The sequence below is a fragment of the Heptranchias perlo genome, unplaced genomic scaffold, assembly GCF_035084215.1.
Source record: "Heptranchias perlo isolate sHepPer1 unplaced genomic scaffold, sHepPer1.hap1 HAP1_SCAFFOLD_97, whole genome shotgun sequence".
Lineage (NCBI taxonomy): Eukaryota > Metazoa > Chordata > Chondrichthyes > Hexanchiformes > Hexanchidae > Heptranchias > Heptranchias perlo.
The window spans coordinates 1,628,900-1,646,606 of NW_027140014.1; the positions used below are offsets into that span (position 1 = coordinate 1,628,900).

The window sequence follows — 17,707 nt, forward strand, 5'->3', positions numbered from 1 at the left end:
ATCACTCTGGGGTCACTGGAACATTTTGGGGTCACTGCGTTCCATATCACACAGAAATATATAAATACATTATAAACATTATTTCCTTTCTCACTTACCCTCTGAACTTTCTATATTCTACCTGGTTCTCACTTGTGTTATCAACCTGACATCTATCATACGTCCCTTTCTTCCGTTTCCTCTTACTCACTATCTCTTTAGTCATCCAGGGAGCTCTGGCTTTAGTTGCCCTAACTTTCTCCCTCTGACTGCAACGATCGAAAGAGCTGGGGACAGAGCACAGTGAGAGAGCATTTGACTGCAGCTGGAGAAACCTCTGGTTGAAATTCAGGTGTCGTTTGGCTGCTGCTTGTAGTTCCGCGTCCTGTGGTAAGGATGTGTTCACTGAAGCTTAGTGACAATCCTTTCCATGTTAGGTTGTGCATCGCATCTGTACGCAATAATGTGACTCACGCCATTCATGAAACATTGCTGATTACCGTAGGTCGTTGTCGCCCAGATTAACTGATGAGCATTGTATTCACGTTGGACCGATCAATGACGATAACTGCCACTTACTGTTTTTAATATGACGCTCAACAGATGTCGGGGTGTAACTCAGTGGTAGAGCATTTGACTGCAGATCAAGAGATCTTTGGATTATATCAAGACGCCCCTCTCGTTTTTAAATTCTTACCTTTTTTATACTTCATTCCTAGGATGTGGGCATCGCTGGCAAGGCCAGCATTTATTGCCCATTCCTAATTGCTCATGAGACCTTGGTGATGAGCCACTTTCTTGAAACGCTTCGGTCACTGTAGTGAAGGTGCTCCCACAGTGCTGTTAGGTCGGGAGTTCAAGGATTTTGACCCAGCGACAATGAAGGAACAGCGATCTATTTCCAAGTCGGGATGGTGTGTGACTTAGAGTCTTAGAGAGTCATAGAGTTATACAGCACGGATAGAGGCCCTTCGGCCCATCGTGTCCGCGCCGGCCGTCAAGCCCAGTCGAATCTAATCCCATATTCCAGCATTTGGTCCGTAGCCTTGTATGCTATGGCATTTCAAGTGCTCATGCAAATGCTTCTTGAATGTTGTGAGGGTTCCTGCCTCCACAACCCTCTCAGGCAGTGAGTTCCAGACTCCAACCACCCTCTGGGTGAAAAAGTTCTTTCTCAAATCCCCTCTAAACCTCCCGCCTTTTACCTTGAATCTATGCCCCCTTGTTATAGAACCCTCAACAAATGGAAAAAGCTCCTTAGTATCCATCCTATCTATGTCCCTCATAATTTTGTACACCTCAATCATGTCCCCCCTCAGCCTCCTCTGCTCCAAGGAAAACAAACCCAATCTTCCCAGTCTCTGTTCATAGCTGAAGCGCTCCAGCCCTGGTAACATCCTGGTGAATCTCCTCTGCACCCTCTCCAAAGCGATCACATCCTTCCTGTAGTGTGGCGACCAGAACTGCACACAGTACTCCAGCTGTGGCCGAACTGACTTGGATGGGAGCGTGCAGGTTATGTTGTTCCGAAGTGCCTGCTGCCCTTGTTCTTCTTGGTGGTAGAGGTTGCGGTTTTGGGAGGAGCTTTCAAAGAAGCCTTGGCATGTAAAATTGTGACAGGGCTCGACCGACTGAATGTAGGGAGGATGTTTGCCTTGGCTGGAGGGTCCAGAAGGAAGGATCACAGTCTCAGAATAGGGGGGAGGACGTTTAGGACTGAGATTAGGAGAAATTTCTTCATTCAGAGGGTGGTGAACCTGTGGAATTCTCCACCACAGAAGGCTGTGGAGGCCGAATCACTGAATATATTTAAGGAGGAGCTAGGTCGATTTCTTGACACAAAAGGCATCACGGGGTATGGGGAGAGACTGGGAATATGATGTTGAGATCGAGGATCCGCCATGATCACATTGAATGGCAGTGCATGCTCGCAGGTCCGAACGGCCTACTTCTGCTCCTATTTTTGAGATTTCAATGTTTCTATATTTCAAGTTGCTGCAGTGCAACATTTGGATGGTACACATTGCAGCCATGGTGCGCCGGTGGAGGAGGGATTGAATGTTTAATGCAGTGGATGGGGTGCCTTTCAAGCGGGCTGTTTTGTCGTGGATGGATTCGAGCCTCTTGAGTGTTGTTGGAGCTGCACTCATCTAGTGGAGAGTATTCAGTCACACTCCTGCAAATTTTTCGTTTCAACTACTTATCCAGTTCACTTTGAAAAGCCATGATTGAATTTGCCTCCACCACCCCCTCGGGCAGTGCATTCCAGACCCGAACCACTCGCTGTGTAAATAAAGTTTTTCCTCATAACATCTTCAGTTCTTTTGCTAATGACCTTAAATCTACGTCCTCTGCTTCTAGACCCTTCCGCCAATGGGAACAGTTTCTCTCCATCTATTGTGTCTGGTCCCTTCATGATTTTGAATACCTGCATCAAATCTCCTCTCAACCTTCTCTGTTCCAAGGAGAACAACCCCAGCTTCTCCAGTCTATCCACGTAACTAAAGTCCTTCATCCCTGGAATCATTCTAGTAAATCTCTTCTGCACCCTCTCTAAGGCCTTTCCATCTTTCCAAAAGTTTGGTGTCCAGAACTGGACACAATCCTCCAGTTGTGGCCGAACCAGTGTTTTATAAAGGATCATCAAGACTTCCTTGCTTTTGTACTCTATGACTCTATTTCTAAAGCCCAGGATCCTGTTTGTTTTTTGAACCACTTTGTCAACCTGCCCTGCCACCTTCAGTGATTTGTGCATATATACTCCCAGATCTCTCGGCTCCTGTACCCCTTTTAGAGTTGTGCCCTCTAGTTTACATTGCCTCGACTCGTCCTCCTACCGAAATGTATCACTCCGTATTTTCTGTGTTAAATTTCATCTGGCACGTGTCCGCTTATGCCACCAGCCTGTCTCTCTCCTCTTGAAATCTATCACTATCTTTGTCACTGTTTACTACCCTTCCAAGTTATTTATCATCTGCAAATTTTGAAATTGTGCCCTGTGCACCCAGGTCTAAATGATTAATATATATCAAGAAAAGCAATGGTCCCAGCACTGACCTCTGAGGAACATCACTGTACATCTCCCTCCAGAACGAAAAATAACCGTTCACCACTATTCTCTGTTCCCTGTTCCTTTGCCAATTCTCTATCAGTGTTGATACTTACCCGTTTATTCCACGGGCCGCAATCTTGATAAAAAACTTGACGAGCGGCAGTTTATCAAACGCCTTTTGAAAGTCCAGATGCACCACATCAACTCTCATTGACCCTCTTTGTTACCTCATCAAATACCCTATCACGTTATTTAGCACGAATTCTCTTTAACAAATCCGTGCTGGCTTCCCTAATGAATTCACACTCGAACAAGTGACTGTAAATTCTGTCCCGGATTATCATTTCGAAAAGTTTCCCCACCACTGAGGTTAAACTGACTGGCCGATAGTTGCTGGGTTTATCGTTACACCCTTTTCTGAAAAAGGGTGTAGTATTCGCAATTCTCCAGTCCTCCGGCACCACCATCGTATCTAGGGATGATTGAAAGATTATGGCCAATACCTCTGCAATTTCCACCCTTACTTCTCTCAGCAAGCGAGGATGCATCCCATCCGGAGAGGGTGACTTAACTACTTTAAGAACAGCTCGCCTTTCAATTACCTCTTCTTTATAAGACCATAAGATCGGAAGAGATAGGAACAGCAGTCGGCCATTCCGCCCCTAGGGCCTGCTCCACCATTTAATGAGATCATGGCTGATCTGATTTTTACCTCAACTCCACTTTCCCGCCCTTTCCCCATATCCTTTGACTCCCTTGCTGATCAAAAATTTGCCGAACTCAGCCTGGAATGTATTGAGTGACTCAGCTCCACACAGTTTTGGGGACAAGAATTCCAAAGATTCCTCCACATTTCCGTCTTAAACGGGCGACCCCTGTTTCTGAGACTATGTCCCCTAGTGTTAGATTCCCCCATGAGGGGTAACATCCTTTCAGCATCTACCCTATCGCGTCCCCTCAGAATCTTGTATGTTTCAATAAGATCTCCTCTCATTAAGTACAGCGAGCGTTCAAGTACCTCTTCTTCAGCTATTTTTAGTCCTTCCAGTATCTCAACTATATCTTCTCTTACGTTGTCTCTGGCAGCATCTTCTTCCTTGGTAAAGACAGATGCCAAGTATTCATTTCGTACCTCAGCCATCCTCTCTGCCTCCATGAGCAGAGCTCCATTACGCCAAGTCATTGAATGTATTTAAGAAGGAGTTGGACAGAATTCAAGACACAAAATGCATCAATGGGTATGGGGAGAGAGCGGGATATGGTTTTGAGATAGAGGATCTGCCTTAATCATAATGAATGTCGGAGCAGGCTCGAAGGTCCAATTGGCTTACTTCTGCTCCAATTTTTGTTGTTTCCATGTTTAAAATTGCTGCAGTGCATCCTGTGGATGGTTCACACTGCGGCCACGGTGCGCCGCTGGAAGAAGAAGTGAATGTTTAATGCAGTGGATGGGGTGCCAATCAAGCTGGCTGCTTTGTCCTGGATGGAGTCGAGCCTCTTGACTTCTGGCTTTTAGATGGTGGAAATGCTTTGGGGAGTCAGGAGATGAGTCATTCGCGGCAGTATACCCAGACTCTGATCTGCTCTTGTTAAATCATGGCAGCATTGAAATGTTACAGCGTGGAAGGAGCCCATTTGGTACTTCGAGTTCTTGCCTGCTCTGTGCAACAGCAATCCAGCTAGTCCCACTCCCCGGCCCCATCCCTGCAGCCCAGCATTTTTTTCCTTTCAAGTACTTATCCAATTCCCTTTTGAAGGCCATGATTGAATCTGCCTCCACCACCCCCTCGAGCAGTGCATTCCAGATCCTAACCACTTGCTGCGTTAAAAAAGATTTTCCTCATTTCACCTCTGGTTCTTTTGCCAAACACTTCAAATCTGTGCACTTTGCTTCATGACCCTTCCGCCAATGGGAACAGTTTCTCTCTATCTACTCTGAATGGACCCTTCATGATTTGGAACAAATCAATTAAATCTGCTCTCAACCTTCTCTGTTCCAAGGAGAACAACCCCAGCTTCTCCAGTCTCTCGACGCAACTGAACTCCCTCATCCCTGGAATCATTCTATTAAATCTCTTCTGCATCCGCTCGAAGGTCTTCACATATTTCCTGAAGTGCGGTGCCCAGAACTGGACACACCTGTTGTGTCCGAACAAGTGTTCAGTTAAAGTTCATCATAACTTCCTTGCTTTTGTACTCTGTGCCTCTATTTATAAAGCCCAGGATCCCGTATGCTTTTTTAACCACGTTCTCAACCTGCTCTGCCAACTTCAACGATTAGTCACACATACCCCCAGTTCTCTCTATTCCTGTACCCGCTTTGAGAGTTGAGCCCTCAATTTTATATTTTCTCTCCTCGTTCTTCCCAACGAAATGTATCACTTCACGTTTTTCTGCCTTAAATGTCATCTGCCAAGTGTCCGCCCGTGCCACCGGCCTGTCTGCAGCCTCTTGAAGTCTATCACGAGCCGCTAGACAGCACTGTCGACGACACCTTCCATCACTTTGCTGATGATTGAGAGCAGACTGATGGGGCGGTAATTGACCGGATTGGATTGGTCCTGCTTTTTGTGGACGGACAAAACTGTGTAATTTTCCACATTGTCGGGTAGATACCAGTGTTGTAGCTGCACTGGAACAGTTTGGCTAGAGGCGTGACGAGTTCCAGACCACAAGTCGTCAGCACTGCAGCCGGAATGTAACTGGATGGCTGGGTTGCCTGGATGGTTCGAATCACCTCCCCCTTACACAGTTCTGGATGACGGGAATAACAGTGAACAGAATTGAGTCACGGACAAGTTTTTCAGACTCAACAGTGCATTGTTTATTCATGTTAACTCACACCGCCATCTTCAATACATAACAAACGGTGGCGTAAGACAATACAGTGCACTACATCACTACCCAGAGTACAGTTTACGCGAAATCCAACCCCACAGAACCATCCCACCAAACCCCTATGGCTTGGTTGGGAACACACAACACCCCGTCACACAATACCGGTGGTCTCAAAGATGTGGACTTGGACAATGCAAAACCTGATTGTCGCTTGACTTTATCGCTGCTTCCCCTTGTAGAAAACGAGTCTCCTGGTGCTGTACCGCCGCGCAGTATTCAAGTCTCAGTTTGAGGTTCGTCCATACAGTTGATGAGCGGGGCTCTGCTTCTCGTTGTGATTTCTCCTCTCCGTCCCAGGCGGAGTGCTCGGTTCTTGTTGTGAAGGTGATGACAAGCGAAGATAAGAGCAGGCAGGAAACAAGAGAGCGAAAAGTCCCAATACTGCCTCCTCTTATACCCCCCAAAGTTCCAAACTTCTTCGCGAATGAGAGGTGAACTCATTGAAAAATCGGAGATTCTGAGGTGTCTTGACAGGGTAAATGCTGAGAGGATGTTTCCCCTGGCGGGAGAGTCTGGAACGAGGCGGCATAGTCTCAGGATAAGGGGTCGGACATTCAAGACTGAGGTGAGGAGGAATTTCTTCACTCAGAGGGTTGTGAATCTTTGGAATTCTCGACCGCAGAGGGCTCTGGATAATGAATCGTTGAATGTATTCAAAGCTGAGATCGATAGATATTTGGACTCTCGGGGAATCAAGGGATATGAGGATCGGGAGGGAAAGTTTAGTTGAGCCCGCTGATGGAATGGTAGAGCAGGCTCGAGGGACCGAATGGCCGACTCCTGCTTCTATTTTTTATGTTCTTATCAGCACCATACAGATACAACAGTCAGCGAGTTAAAGTGAACGATTCTCTCCTCCTGACTTGGACTGTGCGGCCCGTGTGTTTCTCGGTGTCAGCTCCTGTACATGTACAGTACATAGCGGGTAAAAGGGAACCCACCACCCTCTCGGTAAAAAAGATTTTCATCATGTTCCCTCGAATCCTTCCGCCAATCAGCTTAAAACTATGTCCTCTAGTTCTTGAACTCTCCGCTGGGGCAAACAGGTACTTCCTCTCTACTCTATCTAGGTCCTTCATAACTTTGTACACATCAATCAAGTCTCCCCTCAGCCTCCACTGCTGCAAAGGAAAACAACCCCAGCCTATCCAATCTGGCCTCCCAGCTGCAATTTTCATGCCCCGTCCACGTTCTTGTAAATCTTCTCTGCACTCTCTCCAGAGCAATTATGTCCTTCCTGTAATGTGGTGACCAGAACTGCGCACAATACTCCAGGTGTGGCCTTACCAGCGTTTTATACAGTTCCATGATAACTTCCCTGCTTTTTTATTCTATGACTCGGCTAATAATGGCCAGCGTTCCGTTTGCCTTCTTCACAACCTAATCCACCTTCAGGGACCTGTGCATATGCACTCAAAGTTCTCTCACTTCCTCGACCCCGCTCAATGTAACCCCGTTTGATGGGCATTCCCTTTTACTGTTTGCCCTCCCTAAGTGCATGAACTCACTCTTCTCCGGGTTGATCTCCATTTGCCACTTTTCCACCCCCTCCACCAAACAATTGATATCTTCTTGGAGTCTTCAGCTATCCTCTTCACTCTCAACTACACGCCCAATTGTTGTGTCGTTTGCAAATTTGCCAATCATGCCCCCTACATTCACGTCAAATCATCAATATATACCATAAACAGCAAGGGGCCCAACACTGAGCCCTGTGGCGCACAACTGGAAACAAATTTCCATTCACAGAGACACCCATCGACTTTTACCCTTTCTGACCAGTCTGCCATGTGGGACTTTGTCAAATGCGTTACAAAAATCCATGTAATTAACATCCACTGCACTAACCTCATCAATCCTCCTTGTCACTTCCTCAAAGAATTCAATCAGATTAGAAAGGCATGACCTTCCGTCAACAAATCCTGAACAAATAGTCGTGAGGCCGTGGAATTCACTTGGAGGGTTAGTGGGCGAGACAAAATCTATCTCTGAGTTGGACAGGTGGATGAAGAAACATCAGACATTGCTCCCATGATAAGTGGATTGTCGGAATCCAGCAACAGACATGATTCCAGGTGTGATGAATTTACGTCTCCAGAACACCTGAAGGAGGCCCTCTCTCTGCTTTGGAAAAGGGCAGACCGGCAGCGACGAGAATGCATTGTCCACAACCGCGGAGGTGAGAATCAAATTTATTCAACCAAACATTATTGGAAATAAATTTCACTTTACATGTCGGAAGTTAGCAAATTGGAAGCAAAATGGCAGATCAGGCAGGAAGACCCATTGGATAATCCGCAAAGTTAACACGTTTAAAAGACTAACTCGCAGTTTCAGCAGGTATTTGTTTCTGACGGGGAGGGGGAGCGAGGGGGTTGAGGGATATGTTCGAGAAACCAGTGTCGGGTTTCGATCGGTCAAAAGCAGCAGATTAATTTGCATAATTGATTTATTTCGGTGCTAAATAGTCGCCCTATATTTGTTCCAATACGAGTCCGCTTGTCTTACATTATCGGCCAAGTTAACATTACCCCAAGAATCGTTGATCTCACACAGTGTGACGTCTGATATGAGGACAAGATGGCAGCTCCCATTGGAGATTCCGTGTACATGTCAACTCGACAACCTGTGCTAGGTTCCGATGGATGGAATTACATTTTAGTCCAGTGCGGTTACTAAACGGATTTGAATAAATTAATAATGAGGGACACGGGACTCGTAATAAGATTCTTCAATTGCTCTCTGAACTTACTCTGGGACACTGCATAAATAAACGTGTTTGTGCATGAACTCAAATACCTAAGCATGTAGCCGGTCTGCTCCACGATAGTGAAAGGAGCATCGTAACTTGTTTCGGAAATTTGAGCGTCTGTAAAATTTACAAATATGAAAAAGACGAACATTACCGCCCATAAGATCATGAAACTAGCAGATATGGTCAGCAGTAAAACGATGGACTTCCTTCGATTCTCCAACTCTGGATCATTGTGATCCTCACTGTTATTTTTTCCACGGAGTCCCCTCCTCACTCTATTGGCCTGCACAATGTGCCTGATGGTTTGAGCATTGAACAGTAAAATCAAGAGAAATGGGACAAATGGGGTAAGAATAATTTCCAACCACAGGAATGCTATCCATACGGTTAAGGTATAGAAGCTTGGTATTACATAGAAGGACCATGGAACATTGTTAATTATCTCCCGAGGTTCGAATATAAAGTTGATTGGAGCGTTTTCTATAAGACTTAAGGAACACACAACTGCTATAACCAAAGCCGCAGTTTTCTCGGTGCAATATTTTTTGCTGTAAGTTTGGTGACAGATGGCCACGAATCGGTCAAATGTGAAAGCCACAGTTAACCAGACAGACCAATCGATGGACATGAAAAGCAGGGCAATATTGAGGCTGCAAATAGGAGTGTAGTTCAGGAATGAAAATGTGAAATGAGCGTCCTTAATTTCATACAAGACCACTCCAAATATCAGGACCAGTAGATCAGCCACCGCCATGCCCAACAGGTAACGGGAAATGCATTTGGAGAGGCCGCAGTTTCCGCGGAACAGAACCACAACTGTCATCAAATTAGCTGCAAATAATAGAAAGGGCAATTACTAACTGAAAATTTATTGATTATTTATTTGATCACTCGAACCTCTCTCTCTCACTCTGCTTAGGAATTCTGAAAAGATAAATCCCTTTATGTTTATAGAATCACAGAAATGTTATGGCACGGGGAGAGGCCACTCGGCACGTCGAGTCCGTGCTGGCTCGATGCAAGCGCAATCCAGCTCGTCCCAGTCCACACCCACTCCGCCCTCTCCACCCTATCCCCTTACCCCTGCAATTTTTTCCCTTCAAGTATTTCTCCAATTCCCCCTTTTGAAAGTTATTATTGAATCTGTTCCCACCGCCCTTTCAGGCAGTGAATTCCAGATCATCACAACTCGCTGCGTAAAAAAATGTTTCCTCATGTCGCCTCTGGTTCTTTTGCCAATTATCATAAATCTGTGTCCTCTGGTTTCCAACCCTCCTGCCACTGGAAACAGTTTCGCCTTATTTACTCTATCAAAAGCTTTCATGATTTTGAACACGTCTATTAAATCTCCCCTGAACCTTCTCTGCTCCAGGGAGAACAACCCCTGCCTCTCCACATAACTGAAGTCCCTCATCCCTGGTACCATTCTAGTAAACCTCCTCTGCAGCCTCTCGAAGGCCTCGACATCCTTCCGAAATTGTGGTGCCCAGAATTGAACACAATACTCCAGCTGAGGTCTAAACCAGCATTTTACAAAGCTTTAGCATAACTACCTTGCTTTTGTACTCTATGCCTCTATTAATAAAGACCAGGATCCCATATGCTGCAAATGAAACCCGTCAAAGTCGACAGGTGATGTTATCACACCGACGGCAGCAGCAGTGATACAGTTAAACACTACTAAAAATCAATAAGACCTGATTAGAACTGGCTTACCAGGAACACCAATCACTGCAAGGACAGGGTAATAAATTTTTTCTATCTCTAGGATTACTGGCGCTCCCATTTTCGGAGAGAAGTGACTTTGTTTGTTGACGTTATGGACTGGCAGTTCTTCCGTTTTCAAAACAGTCTTATTTATACCAGAGGGAAATCTCAAGTGAGGCACAAGCATTAGTTGCAGTCCAGTTAACAAACAAATTATGCCAAGCTGCGTTGACTCCTACTGCCCAGGATGTAGGACGATTTGCAGTGTTATTTCCTCGTTGAAAGAGTAAGAGTTCTGGAATATTATTTTCAGACAAAATATTACATATTATAACAAAATAGCGCAAAGGATGGAGGAGTCCAACACCTGCACGAGTGAAATTGTGGCAAAGGTACGGAGGGAATCTCTGACATATTTCACACGCCTCCGCTTTAACTACGACGTCTGGATCATCCCTTTCCTTTGTGAATACGGAGACAAAATATTCATTTGAAACCCTACCCACATCATCTGCTTCCACACATAAGTTACCCTTATCATCCCTGATGGCTCCCAACTTTTCCTCAGCTATCCTTTTGTTCTTAATGTACTGATAAAACATCTTTGGGTTTTCTTTAATCTTATTAGCTCATATTTTTTCATGCCCTCTCGTTGCTTTTTTTCATTTCCTTTTTTACGTCATCCTTATACTTTCTATACACCTCTAGTCTTTCTGCAGTATTTAGTTTTCTGTGACAGTCATAAGCTTTCTTTTTCGGCTTTATCTTGCCCCGTATACTTCTAAACAACCGGGGGCTCTAAATTTGGCAGTGCCACCCTTTTTCTTTGAGGGGACGTGTCTGCATTGCACCCGCAGAATTTCACTTTTTAGTGCCTCCTACTGGCTAGTCATTGATTTCTCCTCAAGGAGCTGTGTCCAGTCCACTTCTGGCAAATCATCTCTCAGTTCTGTCAAATTTGCCTTCCCCCAATTTAAAACGTGTACGTCTGATTTAACTCTGCACTTTTCCGTAATAATGCTAAAACTAACTGAATTGTGGTCACTATCCCCAATATGGTCACCCACTGTCACTTCACCCACTTGCCCATTTTCATTTCCCAGGACTAAATCTAGAATTGCATCCCCTCTTGTTGGACTTCTCATGTATTGACGAAAAACGTTTTCCCGGACACTGATCATGAATATTGAGCTCTCTGTGCCCCTCATACTCTTTGAATCCCAGTTGATGTTAGGTTAGTTGAAGTTCCCGACTATTATTGCCCTCTTATTTTTCCACTCAGAAATGTGCCTACATATTTGTTCTTCTTTCTCCCATTCGCTATCCGGGGGTCTATAGTACATTCCTAGCACTGTGACTGCCCCTTTTTTATTTCTTAGCTCAACCCATGTGGCCTCGATTGATGATCCGTTTAGCATATCATCCCTTCTCAGAACTGTAATTGATTCTTTAACCAATAATGCTACCCCACCTCCTTTTTTATCACCCACTCTATCCTGCCTGAACACTCTATATCGAGGGATATTGAGCTGCCAATTATCCCCCTCTTTAAGCCAGGTTTCCTGTTAGCAATGATATCATGCTGCCATGTGACCATCTGTGCCCTTAGCTCATCTGCTTTGTTTGTAATGTTCATTGCATTGAAGTATATACCCTTTAACTCCTTCAAATTCCTGCGCTGAACACTCTTTAACCATTGCTTCTTTTGCCTTTCTGAGTCGCTAACTCCGCCATGAACTGCTTTTCTACTTCCCGTTTCCTGGTCTGAATTTGGCCTATCTGTACCTGCCCTTTGGTTCCCATCCCCCTGCCATACTAGTTTAAACCCTCCCCAACAGAACTAGCAAATGCCCCCGCGAGTATATTGGTCTCGGTTTAGCTTGTACAGGCCCCGCCTTTCCTAGAATCGGTCCCAATGCCTCAGAAATTTAAACCCCTCCCTCCTACACCATTTCTCAAGCCACCCATTCATCTGTTCTATTGTCCTGTTTCTGCTCTCGCTAGGACGTGGAACTGGGAGTAATCCTGAGATTACTATCTTTGAGGTCCTGCATTTTAATTTATTTCCTAACTCCCTCTTTTCTGCTTGCAGAACCTCATCCTTTTTTTTTTACCGATGTCGTTGGTAACGATATGGACCACGACGACTGGCTGTTCACCTTCCCCCTTCACAATGTCCTACAGCCGCTTCGTGACATTCTTGACCCTCGCACAAGGGAGGCAGCATACCATCCTGGAGTCACGTCTGCGATCGCAGAAGCGCCTAACTGTTCCCCATACGATGGAATCTCCGATCACTATTGCTCACCCACCGTCTTGGCTCTTGCTGCAATTCTCTGATTGTCCATTTCCCCCAACAATAACCAATGTGGACTATCGGTTTGAGACGGCGATGGCCCCAGGGGATTCCAGCTCGACCTGCCTAGTCCACTCACAGCCCAGTGTTACATGGTCAGGATGTGAATTCTGCATTTTACACACTTTTCCATTCATTGAGACCCACTTCCATTCCTTAACCTGTAACTGAATATATTGACTTAAAACATGTTATAATCACTTCCCACATTATCTCCTCCTGTCCACACTTGCCTCATGCCTGCTGGATGCTTGTTTATTACACTGATGTGATATTTTGTCCACTTCCATATATGGCACTGATGGCGTGATCTTGTGAAACTGCACATTGAAACTTATGTTTCTTGTGTTGACTGGAACGATCGAAAGAGCTGGGGGCGGAGCACAGTGAGAGAGCATTTGGCTGCAGATGGAGAAACCTCTGTTTGAAATTCAGATTTCTTTTGTCTGTTGCTTCTGCTTCCACGTTCAGTGGTAAGGATGTGTTCACTGAAGATTAGTGACAAGGGTTTCCATGTTAGGTTGTGCATCGCATCTGTACACAACAGTGTGACTCACTCCATTCATGAAACATTTCTGATTGCCACAGTTATTTTTCTCCCAGAATAAGTGATGAACTTTGTATTCAGGTTGGACCTATCAATGGTGATGACTGCCAGCGAAAGAGATCCGATACCTTGCTTGCACGACAAAAACGTACAGATGTGTGGGTGTAGCTCAATGGTAGAGCATTTAATTACGAATTATGAGATCATTGGTTCCAATCCAGATGCCTCCTCTTTACATGCATGTTTTAAAAAAATCATTCCTGGAATGTGGGCGTCGCTTGCAAGGCCAGCATTTATTGCCCATCCCTTATTGCCCTTGAGAAGATGGTGGTGAGCTGCCTTCTTGAACCACTGCAGTTTGTGTGGTGAAGGTTCTCCCACAGTGCTGTTAGGAAGGGAGTTCCAGATTTTCACCCAGCGATGATGAAGGAACGGCGATATGTTTCCAAGTCGGGATGGTGTGTGACTTGGAGGGGGACGTGCAGGTAGTGTTGTTCCCATGTGCCTGCTGCCCTTGTCCTTCTAGGTGGTAGAGGTCGCGGGTTTGAGAAGTGCTGTCGAAGAAGCCTTGGCGTGTTGCTGCAGCGCGCCCTGTGGATGGTAAACACTGCGGCCACAGTGCGCCGATGGTGAAGGGAGTGAATGTTTAGGGTGGTGGATGGGGTGCCAAACAAGCGGGCTGCTTTGTCCTGGATGGTCTCGAGCTTCTTGAATGTTGTTGGAGCTGCACTCATCCAGGCAAGTGGAGAGTATTCCATCACACTCCTGACTTGTGCCTTGTCGATGTTGAAAAGGCTGTGGGGAGTGTACAGAGTATCCAATCAATATAATAAATAAGCATCCAGCAGGCATTAGGCAAGAATGGACAGGTGGAGATAGTGTGTGAAGTGACAGCAACAAGTGTTAACTCAATACATTCAGTTGCAGGTTACAGAATAGTCGTGGGACTTAACGAATGGAAACGTGTGCACATTGTAGAATTCACATCCTGATCATGTCAGAAGAGACTGTGAGTGGACTCGGCAGGTAGAGCAGGAGTCCCCTGGTGCCGTCTCCCTCTCAAACCGATAATCCGCTTTGGATATTGTTGGGGCAGATGGCCGATCGGGGGATTGCAGCAAGAGCCAAGACCGTGGCACCATTAGTGATTCAGCTGCACAGGAAGCGAAGAATAAAAATGGGAGAGCAACAGTGAAAGGGGATTCCATCGCATGGGGAACAAATAGACTTTTCTGCGGCCGTAGACGTGACTCCAGGATGGTATGTTGCCTCCCTGGTGCAAGGGTCAAGGATGCCACGGAGCGGCTGCAGGACATTCTGAAGGGGGAGGGTGAACAACCAGACGTCATAATCCAGATCGTTACCAACGACATCAGTGAAAAAAGGAATGAGGTCCTCCAAGCAGAAACTGGGGAGTTTGGAAATAAATTAAAAAGCAGGACCTCTAAGGTAGGAATCTCAGGATTACTCCCAGTGCCACGAGCTAGCGAGACCAGAAATAGGAGAATAGAACAGATGAATGCGTAGCTTGAGAGATGGTGTCGGAGGGAGGGGTTTAAATACCTGAGGCATTGGGACCGATTCTGGGAAAGGCGGGGCCTGTACAAGCTGGACCGGTTGCACCAAAGCAAAACCGAGCCCAATATCCTCGCGGGGACATTTGCGAGTTCTGTTGGGAAGGGTTTAAACTCTCATGGCAGGAGGATGGGAGCCAAAGTGCAGATATCGATAGGACAAATTCAGACCAGGAAACTTGAAGCAGAAATGCAGTTAATGGCGTAGTTAGCGACACAGAAAGGCAAAAGAAGCAAAGGTTAAATAGCGTTCATCACAGGAATTTGACAGGGTTAAAGGGTATATACTTCAATGCAATGAGTATTACAAACAAAGCAGATGAGCTAAGGGCACAGATGGACACATGGCAGCATGATTTCATTGCTATAACGGAAACGTGGCTTAAAGAGGGGGATAATTGGCAGCTCAATATCACTCGATATAGAGTTTTCAGGCAGGATTGAGTGGGTGATTAAAAAAGGAGGGGGTAGCATTATTGGTTAAAGAATCAATTACAGTTCTGAGAAGGGATGATATGCTAAATGGATCATCAATCGAGGCCATGTGGGTTGAGCTAAGAAAGAAAAAAAGGGAAGTCACACTACTAGGAGTGTACTATCGACCCCCGGATCGCGAAAGGGAGATAGAAGAACAAATATGTCGGCAAATTTATGAGTGCAAAAATAAGAGGGAAATAATAGTCGGGGACTTCAACTCCCCGAACATCAACTGGGATTCAAACAGTGTGAGGGGCACAGAGGGCGCAAAATTCTTGATCGGTGTCCAGGAGAACTTTTTTAGCAAGTACATGTCAAGCCCAACAAGAGGGGATGCAATTCTAGATTTAGTCCTGGGAAATGAAGATTGGCAATTGGGTGAAGTGACAATGGGTGACCATATTGGGGATAGTGACCACAATTCAGTTCGTTTTAGCATGATTATGGAAAAGGACAAAGTTAAATCTGAAGTAAACGTTTTAAATTGGGGGAAGACATAATTGACAGAACGAAGAGGTGATTTGGCAGAAGTGGACTGGACATAACCACTTGAGGAGAAATCAGTGGCAAGCCAGTCGGAGGGACTAAAAAGTCAAATTCTATGGGAACAATGCAGACACGTCCCCTCAAAGAAAAAGGGTGGCACTGCCAAATTTAGAGCCCCCTGGTTGTCGAAAAGTATACAGGGCAAGATAAAGCAGAAAAAGAAAGCTTATGACGGTCACAGAAAACTAAATATTGCAGAAAGCCTAGAGGTGTATAGAAAGGCTAAAGATGACGGAAAAAAGAAAATGTAAAAAACAACGAGAGGGCACGAACAAATATTTGCAAATAAGATTAAACCAAACCCAAAGATGTTTTATCAGTACATTAAGAATAAGAGGATAGCTAAGGAAAAGGTGGGACCTATCAGGGATGATAAGGGTAACTTGTGTGCAGAAGCAGGGGATGTGGGTAGGATTTTACATGAATATTTTGTCTCCGTATTCACAAAGAAAAGGGATGATCCGGACGTCGTCGTTAAAGAGGAGGCGTGTGAAATATTGGATGTGGTAAACATAACGATAGAGTAACTATTAGAGGGACTGGAATCCTTCAAAGTTGATAAGTCACCAGGGCCGGATGGATTGTTTCCGAGGCTTTTGATGGAAGCCAGGGAGAAAATACCGGATGCTCTGAGGATCATTTTCCAATCCTCACTAGATATAGGCGAGGTACCGGAGGACTGGAAGACTGCAAACGTAGTACCATTGTTTAAAAAGGGTACAAGGCAAAGGCCGAACAATTATACGCCTGTCAGTCTTTCCTTCGTGGTGGGCGAACTATTCGAATCAATGCTGAGAGATAGGATAAACTGTCACTGCGAAAGGCATGGTTCAATCAGGGTTAGTCAGCATGGATTTGTTCAGGGACGGCCATGCCTTACAGAAATACTGTGGCTTCAAGAGCAGGTCAGAGGCCGGGTATTCTGCGGCGAGAGACTCACCTCCTGACTCCACAAAGCCTTTCCACCACCTCAAAGGCACAAGTCAGGAGTGTGATGGAATACTCTCCACTTGCCTGGACGAGTGCAGCTCCAACAACACTCAGGGTGCTCGACACCATCCAGGACAAAGCAGACCGCTTGATTGGCACCCCATCCACCACACTAAATATTCACTCACTTCACCACCGGCTCACTGTGGCTGCAGTGTGTACCATCCACAGGATGCACTGCAGCAACTCGCCAAGGCTTCTTCGACAGCACCTCCCAAACCCGCGACCTCTACCACGAGAAGGACAAGAGCAGCAGGCACATGGGAACAACACCACCTGCATGCTCCCCTCCAAGTCACACACCATCACGACTTGGAAATATATCGCCGTTCCTTCATCGTCGCTGGGTCAAAATCCTGGAACTGCTTCCGAACAGCACTGTGGGAGAACCTTCACCACACGGACCGCAGTGGTTCAAGAAGGTGGTTCACCACCACCTTCTCAAGGGGGATTAGGGATGGGCAATAAATGCTGGCCTTGCCAGCGACGCCCAAATCCCATGAACGAATAAAAAAAATCTGATTGATTTCTTTGAGGAAGTGACAAGGAGGATTGATGAGGGGAGTACAGTGGATGCAGTCTACACGGATTTTAATAAGGCATTTGACAAGGTCCCACATGGCAAACTGGTCAAAAAGGTAAACGCCCATGGGATACAGGGAAATGCGGCGAATTGGATCTAAAAACAATTGGCTCAGTAACAGGAACGAAAGGGTAAAAGTTGATAGGTGTCTTTGCGAATAGAAATCCGTTTCCAGTGGTGTGCCACAGGGCTCAGTGTTGTGTCCCTTGCTGTTTGTGGTATATATTAATGATTTGGACTTGA

The 17,707-nt window shown here is 45.7% G+C and overlaps 1 protein-coding gene across 1 annotated transcript; it reads right to left on the reverse strand.

The window, feature by feature from the left end:
- Window positions 1–327: 327 nt before the first annotated feature.
- On the reverse strand, window positions 328–10,993 carry LOC137320062 (probable G-protein coupled receptor 139). Its single transcript, XM_067981865.1, has 6 exons — window positions 10,894–10,993; window positions 8,682–9,515; window positions 5,648–5,785; window positions 4,050–4,177; window positions 3,145–3,206; window positions 328–364 (listed from the first exon to the last, which is right to left on the reverse strand). The coding sequence occupies exons 1-6, from the start codon at window positions 10,991–10,993 to the stop codon at window positions 328–330; spliced, it is 1,299 nt and encodes a 432-aa protein (XP_067837966.1).
- Window positions 10,994–17,707: the final 6,714 nt, after the last annotated feature.